The sequence below is a fragment of the Ranitomeya variabilis genome, chromosome 2 (assembly GCF_051348905.1).
Source record: "Ranitomeya variabilis isolate aRanVar5 chromosome 2, aRanVar5.hap1, whole genome shotgun sequence".
NCBI classification, from domain to species: Eukaryota; Metazoa; Chordata; class Amphibia; order Anura; family Dendrobatidae; genus Ranitomeya; species Ranitomeya variabilis.
In genome coordinates, this window is record NC_135233.1 from 843229503 (window position 1) to 843254670 (window position 25168).

General features: G+C 45.0%; 1 protein-coding gene across 3 annotated transcripts in view; it reads left to right on the forward strand.

The window, feature by feature from the left end:
• Positions 1-9120: 9120 nt before the first annotated feature.
• ARMC9 (armadillo repeat containing 9) overlaps positions 9121-25168 on the forward strand; it is a 270125-nt gene continuing 254077 nt past the window's right edge. For all 3 annotated transcript variants that reach the window (XM_077290173.1, XM_077290174.1, XM_077290175.1), the window contains exons 1-2: positions 9121-9257; positions 22601-22690. In XM_077290173.1, coding sequence (XP_077146288.1) covers positions 22640-22690 — 51 coding nt within the window. In that variant the 5' untranslated portion in view covers positions 9121-9257; positions 22601-22639. The remainder of the gene's footprint in view (positions 9258-22600; positions 22691-25168) is intronic.

A 25168-nucleotide genomic window follows, 5' to 3' on the forward strand; every position in this document is an offset into this window, starting at 1 on the left:
GTACTCCAATTCACCCTCAACCAGCACAGGAGCAGGAGGCCCAGCAGAAGGAACCACCGGCACCTCGTATCTCCGCAACAACGACCGATGGAACACATTATGGATAGCGAAAGATGCCGGAAGGTCCAAACGAAAGGAAACAGGGTTAATAATCTCCAAAATCCTATAGGGACCGATGAACCGAGGCTTAAATTTAGGAGAAGAAACCCTCATTGGGACAAAACGGGAAGACAACCACACCAAGTCCCCAACACGAAGGCGAGGGCCAACCCGACGCTGGCGGTTAGCAAACCGCTGAGTCCTCTCCTGGGACAAATTCAAATTGTCCACCACTTGTTCCCAAATCCGATACAACCGATCCACCACAGCATCTACTCCAGGACAATCCGAAGACTCCACCTGACCAGAAGAAAAACGGGGATGAAACCCCAAGGGGAAACCAAAGTGGCAGAACTGGCCCGATTATTAAGAGCAAACTGCGCCAACGGCAAAAAGGCAACCCAATCATCCTGATCCGCAGACACAAAACACCTCAAATACGTCTCCAAAGTTTGATTAGTTCGCTCCGTCTGGCCATTAGTCTGAGGATGGAAGGCAGACGAAAAAGACAAATCAATGCCCAACCTGGCACAGAATGCCCGCCAAAATCTAGAAACGAACTGGGTACCCCTATCAGAAACGATATTTTCAGGAATACCATGCAAGCGAACCACATTTTGAAAAAACAAAGGAACCAACTCAGACGAGGAAGGCAACTTCGGCAATGGCACCAAATGAACCATCTTAGAAAAACGGTCACACACCACCCAGATAACAGACATCCTCTGAGAGACAGGAAGATCAGAAATAAAGTCCATCGAGATGTGCGTCCAAGGCCTCTTCGGAATAGGCAAGGGCAACAACAACCCGCTAGCCCTAGAACAACAAGGCTTGGCCCGAGCACACACATCACAAGACTGCACAAAAACACGCACATCACGAGACAGAGATGGCCACCAGAAGGATCTAGCCACCAAATCCCTGGTACCAAAAATTCCAGGATGACCCGCCAGCGTAGAAGAATGAACCTCCGAGATGACTCTACTGGTCCAATCATCAGGAACAAACAGTCTACCAGGTGGACAGCGATCAGGTCTATCCGCCTGAAACTCTTGCAAAGCACGTCGCAAATCTGGGGAAATAGCGGATAATATCACCCCATCCTTAAGGATACCTGTAGGTTCCGAATCACCAGGGGAATCAGGCTCAAAACTCCTAGAAAGGGCATCCGCCTTCACATTCTTAGAACCTGGTAGATATGAGACCACAAAATTAAACCGAGAGAAAAACAACGACCAGCGCGCCTGTCTAGGATTCAGGCGCCTGGCAGACTCAAGATAAATCAGATTCTTGTGATCAGTCAAAACCACCACCTGATATCTAGCACCCTCAAGCCAATGACGCCACTCCTCAAATGCCCACTTCATGGCCAAAAGCTCCCGATTACCGACATCATAATTTCTTTCGGCGGCAGAAAATTTTCGAGAAAAGAACGCACAAGGTCTCATCACTGAGCAATCGGAACTTTTCTGCGACAAAACCGCCCCCGCTCCGATCTCGGAAGCATCGACCTCAACCTGAAAGGGGAGAGAGACATCGGGCTGGCGCAACACAGGGGCAGACGAAAAGCGGCGCTTAAGTTCCCGAAAGGCCTCCACAGCGGCAGAGGACCAATTGGCAACATCAGCACCCTTCTTAGTCAAATCCGTAAGAGGCTTAGCAACACCAGAAAAACCAGTTATAAATCGACGATAAAAATTAGCAAAGCCCAAGAACTTCTGAAGACCCTTTAGAGAAGTAGGCTGCGTCCAGTCACAAATAGCCCGAACCTTGACAGGGTCCATCTCAACAGAAGAAGGGGAAAAAATGTACCCCAAAAAGGAAATCTTTTGAACCCCAAAAACACACTTAGAACCCTTTACACACAGAGAATTCTCCCGCAAGACCTGAAAAACCCTCCTGACCTGCTGAACATGAGACTCCCAGTCCTCAGAAAAAATCTAAATATCGTCCAAATACACAATCATAAATTTATCCAGATATTCACGGAAAATATCATGCATAAAGGACTGAAAAACTGAAGGCGCATTAGAAAGGCCGAAAGGCATTACTAAATACTCAAAGTGGCCCTCAGGCGTATTAAATGCGGTTTTCCACTCATCCCCTTGCTTAATTCGCACCAAATTATACGCCCCACGGAGATCAATCTTGGAGAACCACTTAGCCCCCCTTATGCGAGCAAACAAATCAGTAAGCAGCGGCAACGGATACTGATATTTGACAGTAATTTTATTCAGGAGTCGATAATCAATACAAGGCCTCAGCGAGCCATCCTTTTTAGAGACAAAGAAAAACCCAGCTCCTAAAGGTGATGAAGAAGGACGAATATGTCCCTTTTCCAGGGACTCCTTAACATATTCTCGCATGGCAGTATGCTCAGGTACAGATAGGTTAAACAAACGACCCTTTGGAAATTTACTGCCTGGAATCAGATCTATGGCGCAATCACACTCTCTGTGGGTAGGGAGAGAACCAATCTTAGGCTCTTCAAAAACATCCCCAAAATCCGACAAAAATGCAGGAATCTCAGAGGGAATAGATGACGAGATAGGAACCAAAGGTATGTCCCCATGAGCCCCCCGACATCCCCAGCTTAACACAGACATAGTTTTCCAGTCCAGTACTGGGTTATGAGATTGTAACCATGGTAATCCAAGCACCAAAACATCATGCAAATTATACAACACGAGGAAGCGAATCATCTCCTGATGGTCTGGAGTCATACGCATAGTCACTTGCGTCCAGAACTGTGGTCTATTACAAGCCAGAGGTGTAGAATCAATACCCTTCAGAGGTATAGGAACTTCCAGAGGCTCCAAATCAAACCCACAGCGCCTGGCGAAGGACCAATCCATGAGACTCAGAGCGGCGCCAGAGTCCACATAGGCATCCACGGTAATAACTGATAATGAACAAATCAGAGTTACAGACAGAAGAAATTTAGACTGTAAAGTGCCAATAGAAACAGACTTGTCAACCTTCCTAGTACGTTTAGAGCATGCTGATATAACATGCGCGGAATCACCACAGTAGAAGCACAAGCCATTTTTGCGCCTATAATTCTGCCGCTCGCTTCTTGACAGAATTCTGTCACATTGCATTTTCTCTGGCGTCCCTTCAGAAGATACCGCCAAATGGTGCACGGGTTTGCGCTCCCGCAAACGCCGATCAATCTGAATCGCCATTGTCATGGACTCATTCAGACCTGTGGGCGTAGGAAACCCCACCATGACATCCTTAACGGCATCAGAAAGGCCCTCTCTGAAATTTGCCGCTAGGGCACACTCATTCCACTGAGTAAGCACAGACCATTTACGAAATTTTTGGCAGTATATCTCAGCTTCATCTTGCCCCTGAGACAGGGCTATTAAAGCTTTTTCAGCTTGAATCTCCAAATTAGGTTCCTCATACAGCAACCCTAAAGCCAGAAAAAACGCATCCACATTGAGCAACGCAGGATCCCCTGGTGTCAATGAAAATGCCCAATTTTGAGGGTCACCTCGCAGCAAAGAAATCACAATCTTAACCTGCTGAACAGGATCTCCAGAGGAGTGAGGTCTGAGAGAAAGGAATAATTTACAATTACATTTGAAATTCAGAAACCAAGATCTATCTCCGGAAAATACCTCTGGTGTAGGAATCTTAGGTTCAGAAATAGGAGTACGTATAACATAATCTTGTAAATTCTGAACCTTCGTAGCAAGATTATTTAAACCTGCAGCCAAACTGAGGGTCCATCCTTAAACCGGAGAGATCAGAGCCATTCAAGGATTAGAAGGAGAGAAAGGCAAGGCTGTAAATAGAGCAGAAATACAACTGAGCCAACTAAGTAGCAAACATGAGAGAAAAAAAAAACACAAAACAATCTACAGACTTCTTTTACTCTCCTTTCTTCTGCCAATTACTATAACAGCGGCCGGTCATACTGTCATGATTCCCCAATGGCATGGGAACATCAGAAACACAAAAATAACAGACTAGCTCTCGGGTGATGGAAACTCAAGCTGACCGTGACCTAAATCTGCCACACAACTAACAGTAGCCAGGAAGCATTCCTACGGCTGCCTAGATGCCACGCGCCAGCCGGAGAACTAACTACGCCTGGAAGAGGAAGGAACAGACCTGGCTTACCTCTAGAGAAATTCCCCAAAGATGATAGTAGCCCCCACGTATATTAACGGTGAGTTCAGAGGAAAAGACATACACAGTATGAAGGTAGATTTAGCAAAGCGAGGTCCACTTACTAGATAGAGGAAGGATACAAAAGAGGACTTCACGGTCAGCTGAAAAACCCTTTCAAAAACCCATCCTGAAATTACTTTAAGACTCCTGTGTCAACTCATGACACAGGAGTGGCAATTTCAGTCCACAAGAGCTTCCAGTAACAGGAAATGACAAAACTGTAAACTGGACAAGAAAAACAAAACAATAAGAACAAGAGTCCACTTAGCTGATCAGCAGACTAGTAGCAGGAACATGCAACTGAATGACTCAGGTTACAATGATGACCGGCAAGGAAGTGACTGGAGAGCAAGGCTAAATAGGGAACTCCCAAAACTGATGGAAGCAGGTGAGCTGAGGCAGAAAAGCACACACAAGTCTCCAGTACCACCAGCCACCACCAGGGGAGCCAAAAAGCGGATCACAACAGAAGGCTGTCTGTTACCTATTGATATGTTTGGGTGGCCAGCACTGAGAAGAGTCGAGTAGTGAACTGTGCGAGTTAGGTTGCAATAATAAAGACACTAGAGAGAGATTGTTAGTGCAATTTGAGTGGATCGATATGCGTGGCCGCGTGCTCTCTGGTAAGCGTAGTCGTGTGCTCTCTAGTAGGCGTAGTCACGTGCTCTCTAGTAGGCGTAGTCACGTGCTCTCTGGCAGGCGTAGTCGCATGCTCTGGTAGGCGTAGCCATGTGCTCTCTGGCAGGCGTAGCCACGTGCTCTCTGGTAGGTGTAGCCGCGTGCTCTCTGGTAGGCGTAGCCGCGTGCTCTCTGGTAGGCGTAGCCACGTGCTCTCTGGTAGGCGTAGCCACGTGCTCTCTGGTAGGCGTAGCCGCGTGCTCTCTGGTAGGCGTAGCCGCGTGCTCTCTGGCAGCCGTAGCCACGTGCTCTCTGGTAGGCATAGTGACGTGCTCCCTGGTAGACGTAGTCGCGTGCTCTCTAGTAGGCGTAGTCGCGTGCTCTCTAGTAGGCGTAGCCGCGTGCTCTCTGGCAGGCGTAGTCGTGCGCTCTCTGGTAGGCGTAGTCGTGCGCTCTCTGGTAGGCGTAGTCGGGCGCTCTCTGGTAGGCGTAGTCGGGCGCTCTCTGGTAGGCGTAGTCGCGTGCTCTTTGGCAGCCGTAGCCGTGCGCTATCTGGTAGGCGGAGTCGCATGCTCTCTGGTAGGCGTAGTCGCGTGCTCCCTGGTAGGCGTAGCCACGTGCTCTCTAGTAGGTGTAGTCGCATGCTCTCTAGTAGGCGTAGTTGCGTGCTCTCTTGTAGGTGTAGCTGCGTGCTCTCTGGTAGGCGTAGCCACGCGCTCTCTGGTAGGCGTAGTTGCATGCTCTCTGGTAGGAGTAGTCGCGTGCTCTCTGGCAGGCGTATGCTATCACTAATGCTGTGGCAGCTGTATGCTGCAAGTATCCTGGCGAGGACTTGTTCTAATAGGGGCAATGATATTTGTGGGGTGTCAGATGATTTGTATGTCCATGCTATGCTGGATTGGAAAATATGCCCCTTTAAATGGATTGTCCAGGCTTGGGATGAAAGTCTAGTCGGTGCTTGTAGACTGCGGGATGGTGACCACCCTGCCACTATTCCCCTATATTCTCCATGCTAGTCAGTGTTAACGGACAGTTTACATGCTGGTGCTCACGCGCCACCGAGTCTCATTCGGTTTCTCTAAGGCTACTTTTACACATCAGGTTTTCAGTGTCAGGCTAAGGCTAGTTTCACACTAGCGTTTGCATGAGCTGCGGACTTCCTCCGTGAAGCCCCGCCCTCGGCCGCACCTCCGCCTACTTCTGCATGCGGCGGCCTGTGTACCTATCTTTAACATTAGGTACGCAGGTCGTGCCGCAGTATGCGGATGCTTCCGCATGCGTCGTTTTGACGATGCGGCAAAAAAATGAAATTGCTACAAGCTGCGTTTACGCTGGACGCCGCATCGTCAAAACACGCATGCGGAAGCATCCGCATACTGCGGCACGACCTGCGTACCTAATGTTAAAGATAGGTACACAGGCCGCAAGCCGCCGCATGCAGAAGTAGGCAGAGCTAGAGGAGGAGGTGCGACCGAGAGCGGGGCTTCACGGAGGAAGTCTGCATCCCTCCGCAGCTCATGCAAACGCTAGTGTGAAACTAGCCTAACTCTGGCGAATGTTGGAAAAACTGGATCCGGTGCAGATTTTGAAAAACTGATGTGACGGATCTGTTTTTTTGACGGATCCGGCTAGCCTATCTAGATTATTGGATAAAAAAAAAAAATTGGAGCATGCTCAGTTTAAAAAACCGGATCAGGCCGCCGGATCCGACACCTTCCGGCTCCCATAGGCTTTCATTGTAACAAACAGCCGGAAGCGCCGGATCTTCAGGCTTTTTCGACTGAGACAAAAACGTTGCAGTAGACGTTTTTTTCCGACGCCGGAATCGGAATTTTAGCCGGATCTGGAAAAAAACGGAAGGAACGCTGGGCCATGTGGCGCTAATGCAAGTCAATGGGGGAAAAACCGGTTCCGGTTTTTATTTTTTCCAGTTCCGGTTTTTCTCTAAAGAGCCGGATTTAGCCTGAAACAAAAAGACGGATGTGTGAAAGTAGCCAAAATTCACTTGTATTGAGAGAAGCTGATCGTGACTAGCTGGCACGTGAGCGCAAGTCTGCAGACGACATATACAGGTCCTTCTCAAAAAATTAGCATATAGTGTTAAATTTCATTATTTACCATAATGTAATGATTACAATTAAACTTTCATATATTATAGATTCATTATCCACCAACTGAAATTTGTCAGGTCTTTTATTGTTTTAATACTGATGATTTTGGCCTACAACTCCTGATAACCAAAAAAACCTGTCTCAATAAATTAGCATATCAAGAAAAGGTTCTCTAAACGACCTATTACCCTAATCTTCTGAATCAACTAATTAACTCTAAACACATGCAAAAGATACCTGAGGCTTTTAAAAACTCCCTGCCTGGTTCATTACTCAAAACCCCCATCATGGGTAAGACTAGCGACCTGACAGATGTCAAGAAGGCCATCATTGACACCCTCAAGCAAGAGGGTAAGACCCAGAAAGAAATTTCTCAACAAATAGGCTGTTCCCAGAGTGCTGTATCAAGGCACCTCAATGGTAAGTCTGTTGGAAGGAAACAATGTGGCAGAAAACGCTGTACAACGAGAAGAGGTGACCGGACCCTGAGGAAGATTGTGGAGAAGGACCGATTCCAGACCTTGGGGAACCTGAGGAAGCAGTGGACTGAGTCTGGTGTGGAAACATCCAGAGCCACCATGCACAGGCGTGTGCAGGAAATGGGCTACAGGTGCCGCATTCCCCAGGTAAAGCCACTTTTGAACCATAAACAGCGGCAGAAGCGCCTGACCTGGGCTACAGAGAAGCAGCACTGGACTGTTGCTAAGTGGTCCCAAGTACTTTTTTCTGATGAAAGCAAATTTTGCATGTCATTCGGAAATCAAGGTGCCAGAGTCTGGAGGAAGACTGGGGAGAAGGAAATGCCAAAATGCCTGAAGTCCAGTGTCAAGTACCCACAGTCAGTGATGGTGTGGGGTGCCATGTCAGCTGCTGGTGTTGGTCCACTGTGTTTCATCAAGGGCAGGGTCAATGCTTTATGGAGATGAAGATTTCATTTTTCAGCACGACCTGGCACCTGCTCACAGTGCCAAAACCACTGGTAAATGGTTTACTGACCATGGTATTACTGTGCTCAATTGGCCTGCCAACTCTCCTGACCTGAACCCCATAGAGAATCTGTGGGATATTGTGAAGAGAAAGTTGAGAGACGCAAGACCCAACACTCTGGATGAGCTTAAGGCCGCTATTGAAGCATCCTGGGCCTCCATAACATCTCAGCAGTGTCACAGGCTGATTGCCTCCATGCCACGCCGCATTGAAGCAGTCATTTCTGCCAAAGGATTCCCGACCAAGTATTGAGTGCATAACTGAACATTATTATTTGAAGGTTTTTTTGTTTGTTATTAAAAAACACTTTTATTTGATTGGACGGGTGAAATATGCTAATTTATTGAGACAGGTTTTTTGGGTTATCAGGAGTTGTATGCCAAAATCATCAGTATTAAAACAATAAAAGACCTGACAAATTTCAGTTGGTGGATAATGAATCTATAATATATGAAAGTTTAATTGTAATCATTGCATTATGGTAAATAATGAAATTTAACACTATATGCTAATTTTTTGAGAAGGACCTGTATGTGGTCACGTGACCGTCCGCTCACACCAGGAATACTGACAGGATGTGCACGGCTCACTGTCACCACTTAGCAGTGGGTATAGTCACAGGGAGGCTGCACACTTTCCTCCCCTTTAATTCCACATTTTTCATGTTGACGTGCAGCCGTAGAGGTGAGGGGCCTGATTTAGCAGAGAGCTTATCCCCTCCCCCATTAGTCTGTCATCCTCTAGCAGCTACTCCCGCGAACAGTGGCCGCAGTTCTTCTGCACGTCCTGCATTGCTCCTCACAGCCCTCAGCGTGCCTGTATGTGCACTGCATTGTGTAGCTCTCAAGTTTGACCCCAAGTAGATACCGTCCGCGCAGTCACGTGACACGCACATTACAGACCGTCACCATAACAACTGACTGTTACTTTTTCAACAACACTTTATTGTTCACGCGTCGTGCTGACACATATAATATTCCATACTCTTCACCCTGCGTAGAGAGCTCCTAGTGACGGCCAGTGCAGGGCTCGGTGTGACTACTATACGCGGAGCGCCTGCCTCCTGCACGTAGGGTAGCATTGCTTTCTGTCAGGACTCCTGATTGGCCAGTTAGAGTACTCTGAGCTGTTACGCTCCTTTCAATTGGAGTCCGGCAGATACGTGTCTCCTTGGTTACCTGTAACCGTCTCCTGGGCCTGGTGTGGCCGCCCTGACTCCCGGATTGCGGTCCGTGCTACACCCCACACGTTGGGCTAGCGGTAAGGTCACTGAGCCGGGATAATGGAGTGAGCGCTGCCATGTGCTGTGGTGTAGCTGCTGTTACATGAGACGGGTCTGCACTGCCCCTGACCCACATACCGGGGGCAGCATGCCTCCCGGGCTGTACAGTGATGTGTACGGAATCCCGCAGATAGAATGCCGGCAGGCTCCGGCACACCCTGGATTATGGCCATAGCGACCAGTGTCTGTAGGGCGGCTGCCATCACGGCCCGGTGCACTAGATGCAGTGATTGTCCTGATTGCTCTGCTCATTACAGGGGTATCACTAGGGTCCTGTCCGTACATGTTGTAGGTAGAACGATATTAGCAAATGCCTCCAATTGGAAATGTAGTATAGTTCATCTGATTCTCTTTGTAGCTTACCCCGTGTGCAGAGCATTGCAGTAGCTTAATAAATAAATAATCTTTATTTTTATATAGCGCTAACATATTCAGCATCGCTTTACAGTTTGCACACATTATCATCACTGTCCCCGATGGGGCTCACAATCTACATTCCCTATCAGTATGTCTTTGGAATGTGGGAGGAAACCGGAGAACCCGGAGGAAACCCACGCAAGAACGGGGAGAACATACAAACTCCTTGCAGATGCTGTCCTTGGTGGGGTTTGAGCCCAGGACCCCAGCACTTACGACCACTCCTATAGTGACAGTTGTTAGTGGTCGTAACCACGGATACCTAATGTACTGCAATAGCATGCACTTGGGGTAAGCAACATGGCGAATCACAAGAACTATACTTCATTTCTAATTGGAGGCATTGGCTATTATTATTTTTATTACACCTACTACATACTGGGATAGGATCTTTGAGATGGGAATATCCCTTTAAACCATCTCCCAAGACAGTGGTAATATGCAGGAACACGGGCGATTGGGAGTTACCATAATTGAAGGAAACGTGTCACATGGTTCATTCTCCCCAATCTACAGCTCATGAATGGGAGATCGGCTCCCTCATTGCCAACGTGTATGTCATTGTTTATATGCCAAAACCAGGAGTGGAACGTAGAGGAAAACTATGATTGGAGTATTGACGCTAGTTCTGTGTTTTGGCGACAATCCTGATTTTGGCATACAAGTACTGATGTGTGAATGAGGCCTTACTGTGATACACTGCAGTGTGTTAGAGCAGAAAACCTAGCTGTGGACGGGTCAGGGATTAGGTGACTAGTCAGGGAGGTATGTCCACACCAGCTTCTCCCCGCCCACTCAGCCAGCGTTTTCACACTGCATCGACCGCAGCAAAATGCAATATGTTACGTTTGGCGCAGCGTCATAGTGACGCATACATCCGTATGGCCTGCATACCCAATGTTAAAGATAGGTACGCAGGACGCATGCAGACATAGGCGGAGCTGAAGGAAGAGGCGCGGCAGTGGGCGGGGCTTATCGGAGGAGCTCCACATCTCTGCCCAACGCAAGTGTGAAACCGGCCTTAGAAAATGAAACGTGACAGGTTCCCTTTACATCTGCTTGCACATAGTGGTTTGTGCTATATGGCCAAGTACTGTGCATAAACATGGATTCAATGGGTATCACTTAAGGCAAAAAATCTCAATCAGTTGTGGTCATATGGGCTGCACAGGATTGTGAGAATGTTTAGAAAATGATTCCAAATCGGGGCAATGATCCATGTAATATTAAAAGATGCAGAACTTATCACATGCTCCCTGATACTTTCTGCAACTACTCATGTGACAGTCCCTTTGACCTCTGGGGTCAGTGATTGGCTGCAGCAATCGTATGACTAATTGGCGACATTATCGCTGCAGGACAAACCTGCAAAGTGAATTGGAGCAGCAGTGAGGGAACAGTGACTGATTTATCAGATTATTTGTCTTTCATCTTTTTCTGCATTCACCTGTCTTTATTAAGTCAGAAAATCCCCAGGCAGCGGTCCGACGGCCGTAGATTCATCCGAGAGAACCAGGCCGGTTTTGCACGTAACACTTTGATCCAAGTGTTTGCATTGTGTGATCTGATCCTCGCAGCGCACTTTGTGAGGAGAAGATGGAGAGCGAAATTTCTCCATTCTGTGAGTCCACAGAAATCGGACTGCGCTTGCATGTCATCCGAGTGCAGTCTGATGTTTCCCATGGCCTTGAATGGGTGAGTAGCATCTGATTTCAATGAGAAATCGCAGCATTCTCCAATTTATTTCACTGACGCATTGTCAGTGAAAAAAAATCTTGCATTAGCAATGCCCAATTGAATAACATTGGTCCAATAAAAACAAATTGGTAATATCATCCGAACCATTAAAGTATCACAAAGAAAAAAAAATGGAAGGCCATGAGTCACTATGAGGCCTAATTCTGTGAGAGGGGACCACTCCTACAGCTGGATATCAATCCTATAAATATCATGTCGTCAAAAGTTTACTAGCTAAAATGAACAACAAAGTTTATTGCAATATATCAAATGTGAAGACTCAGGTGATAAGGGGGCGAAGTATGTACACGTAATATAAGGGGGGGCAGTATTAGACCTGCCAATAACACATTCACTGGTTACAAAGATTCCATCAAGCATACGACAGAGGATACAATGTGCTGAAAGGTGGATATGCGTAGTGAACAAGTAACAGGTCACTCACTACATAACCAAGGAGTGTGCATACATTGATATCCTACCTATTTTCTCCCTGTGTAGAACCTCGAACCTCCAGCTGAGACGCGTTTCGCATGGAATTCCTCAGGGGCTGTGAGATACTGTGGGTCTACTGGTCTCGTATATAACAAATCAGCTAGCACTCATCCGATGTATACCCTGGTGTGAGCGAGCCCTATCTATCAGACTTCAGTCCAATGACATTGGTCCGTCCACTGAATTGTATGAAGTTCTGTGGACTGCGCCTGTCCTGGAAAAGAGTTGAGATCCACATGTGCATTGCTGCAGCTCTCCTGCTCCCATCCCTGCCTGCTGTCCGCGTCTGACTGACAAATCCTACTTGTTTCAGTGAGCTACCTCCCTGATTGTTATTTTGCTCGAGTGCAGCACACATACACTGGGTCTGATGCCGTCATGAGGACCACACTGCGCAAGTGCTGCCGTAGGTAGTAACTGGGCTCCCGCAGGATCTTGGTCAGGTAAAAAAAGGAGAGTGAAGCAAGAGCGAACTGTCAGTCAGATATGGGTGGCGGGCAGGGAGCGACGGCAGGGGGCTGCACGTGCAGTGTCTCACTCTGAAGCCCTTGCGGCTCATTTGCGTATGATTTCAGTGCTGGATTTCACAGAAACGACAAAACAGATTTCTGCGATCAAGGTATGGATTTACTGAGCATTAAAGGGAACCTGTCACCCAAAATGGAAGGTGAGCTAAGCCCACCAGCATCAGGGGCTTATCTACAGCATTCTGTAATGCTGTAGATAAGCCCCCGATGTATCCTGAAAGATGAGAAAAAGAGGTTAGATTATACTCACCCAGGGGCGGTCCGATCCGGTTCTGGTCCGATGGGCGTCACTGATTGTCTGTAGTGGTCATGTGACTGCCAGGAGACATAGCGAGAACCCCACCGATCCAGCAAGGTAAAGTATACCATTGTTTTATTCTATTGGGGGGGAGGGGGTCAGAAAAATCTCCCCTCATGTGCTTTGCTTTTATTTGTTGTAATACCTGATGAACCATGTAAACATTTGGTACGAGGTGGACTAGTACCCAGCCTGTAAGGCTACTTTCACACTAGCGTTTTTGGCTGTACGTCACAATGCCTCGTTTAGGAGAAAAAATGCATCCTGCAAAGTTGTCTGCAGGATGCGTTTTTTTCCCCATAGACTAACATTAGCGATGCATTGCGACGTATGGCCACACGTCGCAACCGTCGTGCGACGGTTGCGTCGTGTTTTGGCGGACCGTCGGCACAAAAAAAGTTACATGTAACTTTTTTTGCGCGTCGTGTCCGCCATTTTTGACCGCACATGAGCGGCCGAAACTCCGCCCCCTCCTCCCCGGACCTTACATTGGGGCTGCCCACATCGGGCATTATTTTCACAACGCGCGTCAGCATGTCAGGCCGACACATAGCGACGGCCCCGTGCCGACGTTAGTGTGAAAGCAGCCTCAGTGTGGCGTTTGTTTTATGTGGTTTCTCATAGACTTTTCTGTAAGGCCCTGTGCATACATTGAGTATTTAGTGAGTTTTTTACCTCAGTATTTGTAAGCCAAAACTAGGAGAGTAACAATCAGAGGAAAAGTATAATAGAAACACGTCACCACTTCTGTATTTATCACCCACTCCTGGCTTTGGCTTACAGATGCTGAGGTAAAATACTGAACGTGTGAACGTGGCCTAAGACAGGAAATGTGCTAAATAGAAGTGTCAAAAATGTTCGAATAAAAAAACCTCCCTAAGCCTATGTGCACACGTAGGAAAAGAGGTGCAGAATTTTCTGCACAAAATCCGCATCTCCTGGCAGAATCCGCAGCCGCGGTTTTTATGCGGAATTGATGCGGATTTTGTGCGGTTTTTGCCACTGCGGATTTTTAACATGGAGGGGTGCAGAAACGCTGCAGATCCGCACAAAATAAGTGACATGCACTTCTTTGAAATCCGCAGCAATTCCGCACTGATCTGCACAGCTTTTTTTTTTTTTTTTGCCATTGAATAACATTGTACTGTACATCACAGTGCGGATCTGCAGCATTTCTGCACGGAAGGATCCGCAGCAAATCCGCATCGTGTGCACATAGCCTTAGGGCTCATTCAGACATTCGTTTTTCACTGACATATGCGATCTATATTTTTCACGGATACCACTCGTACCTATGATAGTCTATGGGGCAATTCTTTCCTCAGACCGAGTGGTCCATTTAAAAACAAAAAACGGAGACATGTTTGATTTTGATTGAAGGGTCAGATCAAAATCAGCTATGGGCCTGTGAGAATTTGACCGCACTTGGTTGACATCTGGGTGTTTTCCAACTTTCACGGAGAATGGAAAAGGTGGAGAAACTTTTTTTTGTTTTCTCCAGTTACGAGAACAAATGATGACACTTGTACCACAGGCTGATAAAAAATAATCGATCCCTTTTTCTGGAGTGAAAAATCCTGATGTTGGAATGAGCCCAAGGTCATCAGGCCTGGATTCCCCAGCCCTCCCGATGAGTCCTCCAGTAGTCAGATTAGGTTCACCAGCCCCAACAGCACTAATAACCGGCAGGTAATACCCGCCATTTTTTAATTTTTATTTTAGCAGTAAGGGACTTACAACCAGGCTGCAGTGTAGCTTCTCACATCGGCCTCTACTCACAGACTGGTGCAGGGAATGATACAACACTGTCATTATGTCCTCAGCTGCGTGTTCTCCCTGCCCGCCAGAAGACAGAGCTCTATTGTACTGCTATATGTATATGCTTTTTTTTTTATTTGATAGACAGGTACTTGTTATCTTTAGACTCATGGTCTCAACTTACAATGATCTTTCGAGAACAAATTAATATTGTAACTGGACTGAGCACTGTATAATGGTCCCATCAGGTCTATCCTGGTCCCTGTCATTCACATGCACAGTGATTGCCTTTTACTACAGCTGAGACTGTGGGTTGGAGACCTCCTGACTACCAACCACAATCCTGCGGAGGACGTGCTGTTATTCAGGAACCTGTCATGTCAAAAAGTCAGTGGGATTTGTTGGACCTTAAAATATTGATACTAGAAGGCATTTTTAGATGCATTAATTACAAGGCTTGAGCGGTGTGGCCAGCTTTACTATATTTGTAGGTTTAGAAGTGCAAAAGCTCTTCTACACAGTAAAATTATACTTATTAAGGCTCCGATTAGCTGAAAATAATAAAAGAAATGATAGTCGTCCTCATTGCTCTCCCGCGGGTCCCTTTTGATCTGTGCTTCTTGGTCCTGCCCTTCAAACATTGGAAATGCCAGGTGAGCCAATCACTGGCCGCACTGGTGACTTTTTTGCATCATACAAACTCTGTACAAGGAAAACATCTGACTAGTGATGAGCGAATATACTCGTTACTTGAGATTTCCCGAGCGCGCTCGGGTGTACTCCCGAGTATTTTTTAGTGCTCGGAGATTTAGTTTTCATCGCCTCAGCTGAATGATTTACAGCTATTAGCCAGCATAAGTACATATGGGGGTTGCCTGGTTGCTAGGGAATCCCCACATGTACTTATGCTGGCTAGTAGCTGTAAATCATCCAGCTGCGGCAAAGAAAACTAAATCTCCGAGCAGTCACAAATACTCTGAGGACCCCCGAGCGTGCTCGGGAAATCTTGAGTAACGAGTATATTCGCTCATCACTACATCTGACATGTCCACGGCCCCAAAGACTAACATTGGTCCGTGTCCAATTCAATGTTTTGTTGGATCATACTCGGACCGATAATATGGCTGTCTGCACCTGTTTTGGGATTTCTTCGTAAACGCCTGGCTAACTACCTGCACATACAAATACTATATTTTTCGGGCTTTCAGACGCACTTTTTTACTCCAAAAATGTGGAGTAAAATGTGGCGTGCGTCTTATAGTCCGGATGTACCGGCTCTGGCTATGGTGGGGAGATTGGGTGAGCAGTTTCAGCAGAGCAGTGGGTCACAGGCAGGAGCCGGCTACTGCTGCTAACTCCTGTGCCTGCTGCTAAACTGAAATGAATATTCACTGCATTCCACGCGCATGGGTGTGGAGGGCAATGAATATTAATTTCTCTTTAATGGCATCCTGGTATGATTGGCTCCCATCCCAGTCTTGGTGTGATTGGTCCCATCCTTTCCTTATCCTGGTATGATTGGTCCCATCAGAAAACATTATAATAACAACCATTACACTTACCTTTCCGGCACTCCCTCGCAGCGTCCTTTTCCAATGCCAGCAGCTGCTTAATGCTTGAAGGCAGCGCATGGCAGGGACGTCATGCGCTGCTTGCAAGCAGAACACAGCTGCCGGAATACTCAATGCTCTGCACGCCGGGACTGTGTCCGATCAAAGAAGTGAGTATTCATTGCTCTCTAGCAAGCACAGTGTCAGCTGGAGCCTTCCTGCTGCTGCCGGCGGTCACGTGTGCCAATGCTTAAGAGAAATGAATATTCACCCCATTCCATGAATATTCATTTCTATTAAGTATCGGCACATGTGACCGCTGGCAGCAGCAGGAAGGCTCCGGCTGACACTGTTCTCGCTAGAGATCAATGAATACTCACTTCTTTGATCGGACACCGTCCCGGTGTGTGAGTATTCCAGCAGCTGTGCTCTGCTTGCAAGCAGCGCATGACGTCCCTGCTATGCGCTGCTTACAAGCATTAAGCAGCTGCTGGCATCAGAACAGGATGCTGCGAGGGATTTCCAGGAAGGTAAGTGTAATGGTTTGTTTTTTTAATGTTTTCTGATGGGGCCATGTATACCAGGATGTGGGTGGGGGCCAACAATAACAGGATAAGGATGGGACCATGCATACCGGGATGGGGCCAATCACACCAGGGTAAGGATGGGGCCATACATACCAATCTAGGGATGAGGGAGCCATGCATACCAGGGTAGGGATGAGGGGGGCATGCATACCAGGGTAGGGATGAGGAGCCATGCATATCAGGAAGGGGATGAGAGGGCCATGCGTGCCAGGATAGGGATGATGGGGCCATGCATGCCAGGATAGGGGTGAGGGGGCCATATATACCAGGATAGGGGATATTAAGTACAGAGTTGACCACATTTTTTGCTTCAATTTTTAATTTCCTCCTCTAAAACCTAGCTGCGTCTTATAGTCTGAAAAATACGGTAGTTTAGGGGTGAAATCCTGCTGATGGATTCCCTTTCAGGTAGCATGTAATCTAGAGCTGCTTGTGAATTCTGATGCTTTACTGGGAGGAGTCAATGGGTAACATTTGAGTTGCTGTTAGGGTTAAAGCTTCAAATGAGGGAGTTTTGTTTTTCAAAGGCTATGCACCAGAAGGTGGAGGGGCAGGCCAACTGTGACCCTCCAGATTTTCTTAACTCTGTCAGAAAGCAGCCTAAAATATAGCGGGAATGTTTGCCAGCTCATAGCTGGCATAGTATTCATGTACGGATGGTCCAAAATGTGGTTGATTTATTATGGAGTGTGGGAACCTGTTATAAGGGTTTCCCTATGTAAACCAATGCACAGAGCATGGGCCGGAGACACCCATGGACCATACAGCTCTCAATATCATATTGCACTGGACAATTTCAATCAGTTTTTTTCTTGCAGTTACCAGGGTCAATAGCCGGGTCCTAGAGAAGATATAGGAGTTCTATATTATGGTGCCCCTGAAAACCTGTTTACATGTACCTTTAATAAATTTGGCACAGCTTATTCTAGCAATCTTTTGCTTAACACTGGCATATAAAACATTGCTTGGGCAGATACCGGCTTCACTCTCCATGGTAGTCCGTAGACCAAGCATTGCATCTGTATTATGTCTTGGTTTTATTAAAAAAAAAAAAAACCTGAAAGGAAAAAACCCACATGAATATTGCTCACAGAAAAAAAAAAAGTCATATATACACAAGAAGAATGCCCACATGGAATATTACCGACATGTAAAATTACTCACACTGAAAGAAGCCCCCACGAAGTCTGTGTGATTCAAAGGTCCTGGTGATGCAGTGTTATTGTTGCAGCATGTACATGCAATATATGGGGCCCATTATATTCTATCGTGCAATGTATGACGCCATTATAGTGTATGTAGTAAGATATGGGGCCATTATACTGTATGGAGCAAGATATGGGGACCATTATACTGTATGGTGTAATATATGGGGCCATTATACTGCATGGAGCAATATATGGAGCCCATTATACTGTATGGAGCAATATATGGGACCCATTATACTGTATGGTGTAATATATGGGGCCATTATACTGAATGGAGCAATATATGGGGCCCATTATACTGTATGGTGTAATATATGGGGCCATTATACTGTATGGAGCAATATATGTGACCCAATATACAGTATGGAGAAATATATGGAGCCATTATACTGTATGGAGCATTATATGGGGCCCATTATACTGTATGGAGCATTATATGGGGCATATTATACTGTATGGAGCATTATATGAGGCCCATTATACTATATGGATCATTATATTGGGCCCATTATACTGTATGGAGCATTATATGGGGCCCATTATACTGTATGGAGCATTATATGGGGCCCATTATACTGTATGGTGCAATATATGGGGCCATTCTACTGAATGGAGTAAGGTATGGAGCTATTATACTGTATGGAGCTATACAGTGCCTTGTGAAAGTATTCGGCTCCCTGGAACTTTTCAACCTTTTCCCACATATCATGCTTCAAACATAAAGATACCAAATTTAATTTTTTGGTGAAGAACAGGGTGGATTGATTTAAATCACGCTGATTTAAATCATGATTTAAATCACGATTTAAATCAAAAGATTTTTTTCTATTTAAATCGGATCGATTTAAATCATGATTTTAATCATGATTTAAATCACTGATTTAAATCAAAAGTTTTTTTTAATATAAATCACGATTAAAATGAGAAGTGAGAGCAGTGCGCATGTGCGCCCATAGTTACGCGGACGAAACTAGGGGCAACGATCTAACGCCAGGGTGAGGGGGGGACCCCAAAGTAAGTAAAAATCTTTTTTGTTTTACTATATGGCAATAGGTAGGTGTTTAAAAGCAGCATGTCTTAATTGTATAAACTATTAATAGCCTCCACATTTTGTTCATACTGCCCCTTTAATTCCACACTTCTAGCTTGGTTTCACTTTTGGTTTAGTTTCTTTTTCCATTCAGTTGACATGCCCAAACTTGTTGGATAGTCAGCATCCTACAGAAACCTCTGGAAGAGCATGGCATTGTGAATGTTACACATATACAGCCTTTATTCTACTGAGTTAAACAACTCAGCTTTATCTCATGATGGAAGAACCTTTGGATGGTAAAATATTTTCCTCAAAAAGCAGTTTATTGAAAAAAATCCGATTTAAATCAAAAAAATCCGATTTTTTTGATTTTTTTAAAAAAACATTGATTTTTATCCACCCTGGTGAAGAATCAACAACAAGTGGAACACAGTTGTGAAGTTGAACGAAATTAATTGGTTATTTTAAATTTTTGTGGAAATTCAAAAACTGAAAAGTGGGGTGTGCAATATTATTCGGCCCCTTTAACTTAATACTTTGTTGTGCCACATTTTGCTGCGATTACAGCTACAAGTCTCTTGGGGTATGTCACTATCAGTTTTGTACATCGAGAGACTGAAATTCTTGCCCATTCTTCCTTGGCAAACAGCTCGAGCTCAGTAAGGTTTGATGGAGATCATTTGTGAACAGCAGTTTTCAGCTCTTTCCACAGATTCTCGATTGGATTGAGGTCTGGACTTTGACTTGGCCATTCTAACACCTGGATACGTTTATTTGTAAACCATTCCATTGTAGGTTTTGCTTTATGTTTGGGATCATTGTCTTGTTGGAATACAAATCTCCGTCCCAGTCTCGGGTCTTTTGCAGACTCCAACAGATTTTCTTCAAGAATGGTCTTGTATTTGGCTCCATCCATCTTCCCATCAATTTTAACCATCTTCCCTGTCCCTGCTGAAGAAAAGCAGGCCCAAACCATGATGCTGCCACCACCATGTTTGACAGTGGGGATGGTGTGTTCAGGGTGCTGAGCTATGTTGCCTTTACGTCAAAGATATCGTTTGGCATTGTTGCCAAAAAGTTTGATTTTGGTTTCATCTGACCAGAGCACCTTCTTCCACATGTTTGGTGTGTCTCCCAGGTGGCTTGTTGCAAACTTTAAACGACACTTTTTATGGATATCTTTGAGAAATGGCTTTCTTCTTGCCACTCTTCCATAAAGGCCAGATTTGTGCAGTGTGCGACTGATTGTGGTCCTATGGACAGACTGTCCCACCTCAGCTGTAGATCTCTGCAGTTCATCCAGAGTGATCATGGGCCTCTTGGCTGCATCTCTGATCAGTCTTCTCCTTGTTTGAGATGAAAGTTTAGAGGGACGGCCGGGTCTTGGTAGATTTTGCAGTGGTATGATACTCCTTCCATTTCAATATGATCGCTTGCACAGTGCTCCTTGGGATTTTTAACATTTTGGAAATTATTTTGTATCCAAATACGGCTTTAAACTTCTCCACAACAGTATCTCGGACCTGCCTGTTGTGTTCCTTGGTCTTCATGATGCTCTCTGTGCTTCAAACAGAACCCTGAGACTATCACAGAGCAGGTGCATTTATACGGAGACTTGATTACACACAGGTGGATTATATTTATCATCATTAGGCATTTAGGACAACATTGGATCATTCAGAGATCCACAATGAACTTCTGGAGTGAGTTTGCTGCACTGGAAGTAAAGGGGCTGAATAATATTGCGCGCCCCACTTTTCAGTTTTTGAATTTCCACAAAAATTTAAAATAAGCAATACATTTCATTCAACTTCACAACTGTGTTCCACTTGTTGATTCTTCAGCAAAAATTTACATTTGGTATCTTTATGTTTGAAGCATGATATGTGGGAAAAGGTTGAAATGTTCCAGGGGGCCGAATACTTTTGCAAGGCACTGTATATGGGGCCTATTATACTGTATGGAGCATTATATGGGACCCATTATACTGTATGGTGCAATATATGGAGCAGTACGTGCTGCCGCCAGAATCACACACAGCTCCATGCGGACTTATCAGTGTGAGTTTTTCAGGTGGGTATTTCTCTTCTGCTTCTATATTACAGTGGGGTTCATTCTGTTCATTTTTCTTGCGATATTATTTCTTTTCTTTTTATTTCTGGTAACTGAATTTCATATGTCCGAATATGCTCAGTATGGTTAGTTGAGGGTTAAAGTCCCTTCGGCCGGTAAATCTGAATGTTGATATTCCGATATTAGTGTGTTGTTTCTTGTGTAGTCAGAAGCTATATAATTATATGGGAAGTGGCAGACAAGCCGTAATAAAGTTACCTTGATGGGTAATCACATTATAGTGTTTGGAGTCTTTATTACCAGCCAACAAGGCGGAACAAAGAACAGAGCTCCTCTGCTGGGTACAGGGCGTCCTAATTCAGTCCATCTATCTACAATGACACCTTCTGGTCTGGAGACAAGAATTCCTGAAGTAAACACTACTAAGCAGAAAGGCCAGGCCCGGGAGGGTGGCACCCAGTCAGGGATTGTTCACACCAGGCAGATATGGGGCGAATATGCTGGGATTTTCTGCATGTAGATGGGTATTAATAAATCTATCCACAAGTATCAGAAAACCTTCACCATGGCAAATCAAGGATGCTGCAGATTAGGATGTGGAATCGATTTAGGCCTCATTCAGATGTCAGTTTTTCTGCATAAGGGCAGAGACAGACTGCCGTATTTCTCGTGTGATAATCGCATCGTAAACGTCGCACTGGCTGTCGGCTCTCCTGACCTGAGCTTGACAGCTGCATAGTAATTCATCACGCTGTCTTGCTCAGGCCATGAGATGTGCCGGCCAGTCCGTGCAGTGTGATGCAATTCTCGCATGAGAAATACGGCACTCTGTCTCTGCCCTAAGAGTTTTTTACAGATAGCACTCATACCTAATTCACATGACTCATCATTTTTTTGCACAGTGAGGGATACATGCAAAATTGCTGAGACTTGTCCGATAGTGGTCCAAATGTTGAATCAAAATCACCATGCAAGTGAATGGATCTGTGAGGAAATTGGGCTGCACTTGGATTCCATCCGTGTGCTCTCTGTTTTTCACAGATGGCTAAATACAAGAAGCTAGAGGAACATTTTCTTTTCTCGTCTGAGAAAAACTTTTAAAATTTGGACCAAACTCTGAAATTCTGAATAAAATCACTGATGAAACTAGGACCATTTTCAGACTTCTGAGGAAGTCCTAAAAATCTAGGGTCACATAACTGCTTTTCTCTTATCCAAAAAAATCAGTCCAATTATGCAATTCACACTCTGATCAGACTTTCTCGGATGTGGAGAATGAAAAAAGAAAAAAAAAAGTTTCTCCGTCTTCTCCATTCTGTGTGGTCGGATATTTTTTTTGCACAGACCCATAGACTTGAATGACTGAACATCTTCCGATTATCATAGGCAAATTGTGCATTCTTCAAAAACGGCCTCATTGAATAACATGGGAACAAGTGATATCTGTAAAAAACGATGGATAGCACTCGTCCGATTTTTTATGATTGTGTTCAAGAGCCTATACACTGGGATCCGAAGCAGAAAAATACAGAATGATGTGACCTTATCTGAATGGTGGGTTCCTTGGGGATTCTTATGCCTTCATTTTTGTTCAGATTTGCTGTGTAATGTTTTGCCCTTTTCTCTTTTTTTCCTTAGATTTTCTTGCTATGTAGCAAGTACAGGATTAGTGTTAAAATGGGTGACATTTTGGCATACGAGGCAGATTTACTCGGATTAGTAAAAGAGGTGAGTATACCACACACTCTTTATTGTATACTAGCTGTTTCCAGCCAGCTAACGCTCGGCACGCTCATTGCTATCTAATTAACGCTGCTGGTGATTAAACTGAAGTAAATAATGACAACATTAAATAGCGCTTACGCAGGTGGTTAATTAACTTAAAATGACGTTAATAACAATAGTGTGGTGTTGTGTTGGGGGCGGGATTATGCATGGTAATGTGGCGGGGGGTGGGATTATGTGTGGTAATGTGGTGGGGTGGCGGGATTATGTGTGGTGATGTGGGGGGCGGGATTATGTATGGTAATGTGGTGGGGTGGCGGGATTATGTGTGGTGATGTGGTGGGGGGGCGGGATTATGTGTGTTAATGTGGTGGGGGGGCGGGATTATGTGTGGTGATGTGGTGGGGGAGGGATGTGTGGTGATGTGGTGGGGGGCGGGATTATGTGTGGTAATGTGGTGGGGGGGTGGAATTATGTGTGGTAGTGTGGTGGGGGGGCGGGATTATGTGTGGTGATGTGGTGGGGGGGGCGGGATTATGTGTGGTGATGTGATGGGGCGGGATTATGTGTGGTAATGGGGTGGGGGGAGTGATTGTGTGTGGTGATGTGGGGGGCAGGATTATGTGGTGATGTGGGGGGCAGGATTGTGTGTGGTGATGTGGTGGGGGGCAGGATTGTGTGTGGTAATGTAGGGGGGCGGGATTATGTGTGGTGATGTGTGTGGGGCGGAGCTACTGTGCAAGGGGCGGGATTAGCGAGTAATGACGATGCCTTATATATATATATAGATAGATACAATACATTTTCCTCCTAAGGTTAACGTGTAACTTTCCTTTTAAATATTTTAGGCTATGTGCACACAAGTTTTTACTGAGGCAGTCAAAACCCATGAGTTCTTCAAGCAGAAACTGCTACAGAAAACATCCCTTGTTTTGGAGGAGTTTGTCTTCTCTTAGGCTATGTTCATATGTTGAGTTTTTGCTGCGTTTTTTTTAATGCAAATTTTAAGCTGCGTTTTCCAGTACCAGCAAAAGCTATGAGAGTTCAGAAACCTCATTCACACACATTGTTTTGTTTTTTTCCTAAGTGAATTGGAAAACTGCAGCATATCACTTCTTTCAACATTTTGCAGTGTTTTTTCACCCTAGAAAGCAATGAGTAAGTGCAAAAATGCAGGAAAAAACGCAGGTATCAGGTCTTGCTGCGTTTTTGGTGCAGAAAACTCAGGAAGTTGCATCATGTTTTTACGCACTAAACTTTATCAGCATGTACAAACTGTACCTGATAAAAAACAGTGCAAAAATGCAAATACGCAGCAAAAAAAAAAGCAAAACCTGTTTTTTGTAAGCAGCTTCTTTACTGCCAAGAGAGATGATTTTACCTGCAGAACAAAAATACAGCTAAAACTCAACGTGTGAACATAGCCATGAAGTGTTAGCTGAAGCAGTTTTGGAAGAGTGTTTTTTTTTTTTTTCTTGTGTTGTTTTTTTGCAATCTTTTGATTGGACAGTATTTAGTTTGGATTGGCTTCCTTCAAGATCCTCTTCAAAGAAGTCACATGTGCTTTCTTTTTTCAGCCAGGCTGTTTTCTAAACCTCTTCAGGGAAAAAAAAAGCTAAAAAAGCCCTCAATTAATAGCAAAGTAAATTTTCCTTAGAAATGAATTGGAGGAGTTTCCAAGAATTTTAGAAGAGGATTTTGTTGAGGATCCATCCCAAACATCTTTACAAAAAAACTGAGTGTGAATATAGCCTTATCACTAACTTCACCTCAGCAAAGCTGTCAGATCCATTCAAAAGACAGAGGGGTCTACTAGGTGCCAGTTATCATTAAAGTAGAAAGCTGCCTAAATGGCGCTTTCATAAAGTTCATGCATCAAATAGAAGAAAGAGGTGGAAGCTATATGCCATAAAAATGTGAATTTTTATTAATACAAATTAAAACAATAGGAATAACGATAAAATGTAGTCAAGATAGGGACAATGGTGCAAAAAGTAGCCACATTAAAAAATACAATGCCACAATAATTTAACATATATGTAATATATAGTGAATATAGTGAATATAGTGAATCCTAAATAGTTCAACTACTGCGGGACTGAGGGTATATATATCATAGTCATTAAGGAGCAGATAAACAGCTTCCAAAAAAAGTTGTAATATATCCCCAGTCCAAAAAGTAATAAGGTTATATGTATCACATGCAGGAGTTCAAAAAGTAAATAAGCTAATACCCAAGTCAATGCAGATAGTAGCAGCTTTAGTGTTTAAGGTTAGTGTCTTGTAGACAGACATGCGAAGTGGCAGCAAAGTCTGACAATAAGGGCTAGGAGGAAAGTGGTGATCGTTAGTGGTATATAGGCACTATACCTTTAAGTGGCGCTGACACCCCAACCCGCGTTTCGCGTTAAGCTTTTTCCAAGGGAAGGCATGTGATGGCGTAGGTGCCAGTTATATTTGTCATGCTACAGATCTCCCACT